General features: G+C 40.1%; 1 protein-coding gene across 1 annotated transcript in view; it reads left to right on the top strand.

The window, feature by feature from the left end:
- Window positions 1-376: 376 nt before the first annotated feature.
- Window positions 377-6,000, top strand: part of IDO2 (indoleamine 2,3-dioxygenase 2) — a 52,059-nt gene continuing 46,435 nt past the window's right edge. The window contains exon 1 of the mRNA XM_008525289.2: window positions 377-656. Within this exon, the coding sequence (XP_008523511.2) occupies window positions 558-656 (99 nt within the window). The 5' untranslated portion in view covers window positions 377-557. The remainder of the gene's footprint in view (window positions 657-6,000) is intronic.

Raw genomic sequence — 6,000 nt, 5'->3', positions numbered from 1 at the left:
TGCACTCACCTGTAACCACTCAGCTCGAGAGAGTAGACCTGCTGCCTGCTGTTTGAATAGCTGTGCTGTGCTGGCTAGGCCATCTCATGACTGCTGTAAAAGGGACATTCCTATCATATGTGATGTATGCTCTTTGTTCCAAGACAGTATATAACCACTGTGTACATCCCACTTCTTTGGTGCCCTTCCTTCCTTGGGGAAGGAATGCCCTGGGCTAGTCCTCAGATCTGGCTCATAATAACTCATCCCAATTTCGATTTATAGATTGGTTATGGATTGTTTGCATCGATAAAAGAAAGGAGGAATTTTTTTCTGGGATGGTTTTGTTTGCTTGTTTGTTTTTATCAGCAGCCTCTATTTACTCAGCTTGTATCAGAGAAAGTCCATGCAGACTGGAATTCAACCTCAGGCCAAGGTTCTCCCCTGTTGCTCAGACACTGAATAATTAACTGCAACGAAAAAATACTATCCAAAGCTCCCTTAACCTGGGTCTTTGATATATTTGAGGCAGTTGGCTCTTCAGTAGCAGCTTCAGTGCAGATACTTCAAACAAAATTATGGAGCCTCAAAGTCAGGATTTGAAGACAACACCATCATTGTCTTTAGAACGATTTCACATTTCTGAAGACTATGGTTTTCTTCTTCCAAATCCTCTGGTAAGGATGGAGCTGGGACCAGCTCAGAATACATTTCTTGAGATACTTATTTGTTTGTTTGTTTGTTTAATTTATGTTGTCGTTAAGAGAGATGCAATATAAATACCAAGTCCTTGACCTGGGAAAAATGCTACAAATACCGCACAGTGGAATAGCCAACAAAAGAGAAGTACAGCCACAGCAGAGGTCAGTTCAAATGGAATATTTTAATGCCAGTTTGTTTTTAATAGATTGTCAATCAGTCCGGTAAACTTATGAGCAAATCTGTGGTTACGAAAAATAAGACAGAACTTGGAGAGAGATCAGTTACGTGAGCAAATCAGTTTATCTTGACCTGCAAGTGAGAAAGCAGAGAGAACAGAAAGGACATTGGGTGCTTTCCGATGGTAGGAGGGATTTAATACTCATGGAAATTGCTGAGAAGAAGGAACTCTTGAGAACAAACGGGACCTATTTCTAAATTCTACTTAAGGTGCAACCTGTAATACAATTCTATTTCTTCAGTTAACCTTTATCAACATTGTTTACTCTTTGAATGTGGTCTGACACCTAGAATGTTAAAACTGTAAAATTTTTTTAAAACCATATGGTCTCCACCCCTTCCTTTCACATTTGGGCAAGCCAAAGTTTAGAGGAAGTGGCTTGCCCAAAGTCATATTGTAGCAAAAACAGAACTAGTACATGGGACTCTTGACGTCTTTTTTCTACTATATCAGAAATAATTGCCAAGACTACTCAGCTAAGAATCTAAGGATCCAATGTTGCAGTCATTGCAATAACTTGTTAGATCCAATTTGTCCCCCTATAGGCCTAAATTGTTATTTAACTGTGATTAAAGAATGGTCTGGAATTCAATGAGCTTTTATTGAATACCTATTCTGATGCTTATTTACTTCTGAGTGTTACTAGAAGAAGGCAGGATCTATTCACTGGTCCAAAATCTCTCTGCAGAGCTGTAAGCTGTGAGACCACGTTACAGATATGCAAGTAACTTAAGCACTAAAAGTAATGACTTCAGAATTTTATGCATAGTAGGCTTGTAGCCCAGAGTAGTGGACTATGTTCTCTGACACAGCCACTAGGGTGACCAAGAGTCTCCACTTTCTAGGAATTGAAGAAGTTCCCAAAATCCAGGACTTGCAGAGCTAAACCAGGAAACTCCTGGGGAAAACAGAATGAGTCAGTCACCCTGACTTGCACTTACTAACTCTCTTGTGATCTTGAATGAATCACAAGCATTGCCTGACTCTCAGTTTTCATATCTATTTGATGGAGATCTAGTGCCACTCCCACTGGATTGCTGTGGAGCATCAAAGCACTTTGATAAATCCACTGTAAGGACTAGAAGCCAGCCCCCCTGACCTTCAGTCCAGTGCTCGTTAAAAACTCCATTTTGCATGTGTAACTTGATTTGGGAATATTCCCCTTATCTCTAGTTTACAAAGAAGAAAAGGTCAATAGGCTAACATGCTCTTATTGCAATTAAACACGCACATTGAGCTTAGGAAAAATGATACTATAAAGTATGTAAACATTGGGTAGGGCTGTAATTATTGAGTTCCCATCTTTGTTATTTCCTTTTCATAAATAAGAAAACCAAATGAGAAATAATAAGGACATCAAGAGCTTGTGACACTCTGAGCCAGATCATATTTATCCTGTGATTTGGTTGACGGTGACTCTTTACAAGAAATTTCCATTTCTGAGCTCATATAAAAACTTCCCTGGAAAACTGGGTCTACTCTATCATAGCCACATGTTAGACTTCTGAAAATGTCAGTCTTTGTTTCAGTTTCAGTTTTCTCTTATTTGTGTGAATTGTAAACATACCCCTTTCTGGAAAGAGGTGGGGAAGGAAGTTTTCAGAAGAATCTGCTGCAGGTTGCTCCACCCATCAGGGGAGATTCTGTCACCAGCATCACCAGGCAGCAGCAGTGCTGCAGTTGACCACAAATTGGGAAATAACAGCCCTTGACTGGGCTAAGCGCATGGATAGGCTGTCCTTTCTTTCAGTTTAAAGGCAAGTGATGGGAGGGCTCTTCTTTCATGTCAACCTGCCCAAAGATGCTCTTTCAGCAAGCTGAGTGGCTAACTATAAATCCTTACTTCTAAGTCTCTCTGAAGAAAACACAGTCAAGCTAATGAACAAGTAGACATATTGGCTTTGGGGGAGGGGGCTGAATTGGTTTCAAATACTCTTCTCGACTGTTTCTATAAACTCTTCAGTATCTCCAGGGTCCAATGTTTCAGTGAGGAAAATGCATACTTCTCAGACTCATGTCCATAAATATCCCACAAAAACACTTTGCCAGATCATTTGTTCCGTGTGTGTGTGTTTGGGGAGGGGGGCCAGGGAAGTAATTTTTCTTTAGACATAAAGAATATGAGGAAATTAGTTTGGCAGGAAAGGAGGGGCTGAGGTAGATTATCACAGGAGATTAGATTGGAGTAGAACTGAGAGACCTGGAAAGTTTGGCTCAGGAATTTGGATTTCACACATCTGGTAAATGATGTGACGCAACTGGCATTTGAAAATTTTCCTAGCAGAGTGTTAAGTGCAGGGTGTGTTAGAGCAGTAGTTCCTGCTCCAAAAAATCGAGGAGCTCTAAAAAATACTGATGGCAGGGCCGCCTCAGAACAGTTAATGCAGAATCTCCAGCCTAAAGGGCTCAGTACTTGAAAACCACAGAATACATAGAGGACAGCGTAGGTCCAGGTGAGAGATGAGGGGCTACACTTAGGAGGCCGGCTGTGGAAGGAAAGGTGTCACGGCTTTAGGAAACACTGAGAAGGGCTTGGAAATAGTTTAAACAAAAAAACAAAGGAAAGGGGAAATTTTAAATGTGCCATGGAGCAGAAGAAAAGGACTGGTACCAATAGTCATAGGGAAGTTGGAAACTTTATTCTTTATAGAGATCAAGCAACTATTTAGGAAAAATAAATATATATATATGTACTGTATTGTAGAAATTCAAAGCACTTGATAGAATCTGGGGACTTCTTAGAAGGAAGAGTAGAAACATAACTGCCACAGGAGGCTGTAGTTTCTACATAGAAAGTGTAGGTAGGAAGAATTCAGATATTTCCCTGAGAAATTACTGCCATCTCTGCTGGTTCTAAGGCATACCTGATAGGCAATGATAGACGTCTAGTAGAAATAGAGACACAGAGATCAGACTTCATAACAGTTAATGTAGATCAATACAGAGAAACATGTCGGGGAGGGGAAGGTTGGATTGGGTATGAATTTCTGTGCCAAAATTAAGGAACCAAGAAAAGTGAGTAGAGCCAAAGGGGAAACGGACCATCATGGATAAGGACGCAGGAGCAGGGACAGCCAAGGTGGTCCTCTGGAAACCGGAATTTTAAACAATGAAGCAACTTAGAGTGTTCTCACTCCGGATATCTAAGCTGTAGAGAAACGTGAGGAAACACGGGGAGAGATGAAAAATTGGGCATAAGAAAATAAATACCTGCACTTTTCAGTCAAAATGAAGGGATTGTATTAGTTTCCTAGGGCTGCTGGAACAAGTTACCACAATTTTGGTGGCTTAAAATAACAGAAATTTAGGGCCAGCCCCAGTTGCCTAGTGGTTAAGTTCTGTGTGCTCCACTTCGGTGGCCTGGGTTTGGTTCCCAGGCATGGACCTACATTCCCTTGTCAGTGGCCATGCTGCTGTGGTGGCTCACATACGAAAAAAAAAAAGAGGGAAAGAGGAAGACTGGCAACAGATGTTAGCCCAGAGCAAATCTTCCGAAGTAAAAACATTAAATTAAATTAAAAATACCATAAATTTATTCTGTCAGAGTTCTGGAGGTCAGAAGTCTGAAATCAGGGTGTTAGCAGGTCCACTCTCATCCAAAGGAAGTAGGGGAGAATCTGCCCTTGCCTCTTCCATCTTCTCATGGCTCTAGGTGTTCCTTGCTGTGGTGGAATAAGTCCATTGTCTATCTCCATCTTCACATGGTCTTCTTCTCAGTGTCTGTGTCTTCTCCCATCCTGTCTATGTCTTCTCTCCTAAAGATCCACTTGAATCCAGGGTGATCTCATGTTTTGATCATTAACTTATTTTGCAAAGACTCTTTTTCCAAATAATGTCTCAATCACAGTTGAGGGGCATATCTTCTGGAAGAGGGGAGATCATTCAACCCACTACAGATAGTGAGGCGAAAAGAAAGGATTAGGGGGAGGGAGGGACCTGGACAATAAGTACTAAAATATTGTCTTGTCCTGAGATTCCCAAACCTGACCACACAGGCATGGAAGGGTGAAAGGCAACGAAAAGTAGGGTACAAAGTATAAAATGATCAAGGAGTCACGGGGACACAGTTAAATATTGACTGGTTTTGCCAGAATAATGTTAACTTGTGTTCACAAGTATGACTTGATCTTCTGAAGAAAAATCAGGTCCTATGCTGTAAAATTGTAGCTTTAAGGTCAGAGGAAAGCTAGAATATGAGAAAACAGTATATGGGCTAAGGGTAGGCATTACGTTAGCCCACTTGAGCTCAAGCTCTAGCCTTGTTTATCATATGTGACCACAGTAATTATGTGACCAAGTCACATGGGAAAGGAGTCCTCTCCTGCTTAAGTTTAAAAGGGTAAATTAGAATCATGTTTCTGAAGCTGTGGCCTGTGGAGTGGGGAGAGGGAAGAGAAGCGAGGACATATGCTTGAGAGTGCATAAACACTAAGAAATTAAGTTGATTATTCCTAGCCCCACCACAGAATCAAAATACCTCCGGTATTTGGGGATAACTTATCTAAGAGTGAATATGTCTGTGTGTGCGTGTGTGTGTGTGTGTGTGTGTGTGTTTACAAAATTGTAATCCTATTGCATATACAAACCTGCACTCTGCATTTTTAAACTCAATACTATAACATAAACCTTTGCCTGAAATTAATCAGTCTTAATAATATAATTTTAATGGTTGCATCAAATCCCATTTACATGGTATAACACCGAAACTTAAACGGCATTAGACATTTTGGTTAATTTCAATTTCCTCTCCTTATAAATCAAACTGATATATAAAACTTCTGTATCTATTCTACCCTTGATGTTTAATTCAAACCAAACCATTTGCACAAAAACTTCCCTATCTTTTTCCTAAAAATAACTTGTAATCACTAGTTAATTTTGAAGGTAATTGTTTAGAACCTTTCCCCATCCTTCATTCTAACCTCCAACCATTCTCTCTGTCTAGTGTCAAATTAATGATCCTCCCTGGATTTACTATTTTTTTCTTTTTTTTTTTTACTGGCATTTTATTTACTGTTTCAATTTAGTGAATTTTTTACATTACTTTCTATGTTTAAGGGCACTTAGGTAGATGCGTAGCA

Source organism: Equus przewalskii, chromosome 28, assembly GCF_037783145.1.
Source record: "Equus przewalskii isolate Varuska chromosome 28, EquPr2, whole genome shotgun sequence".
NCBI lineage: Eukaryota > Metazoa > Chordata > Mammalia > Perissodactyla > Equidae > Equus > Equus przewalskii.
Note: the sequence above shows the minus strand (reverse complement) of the source record. Positions and strands in the feature narration are given on the sequence as shown.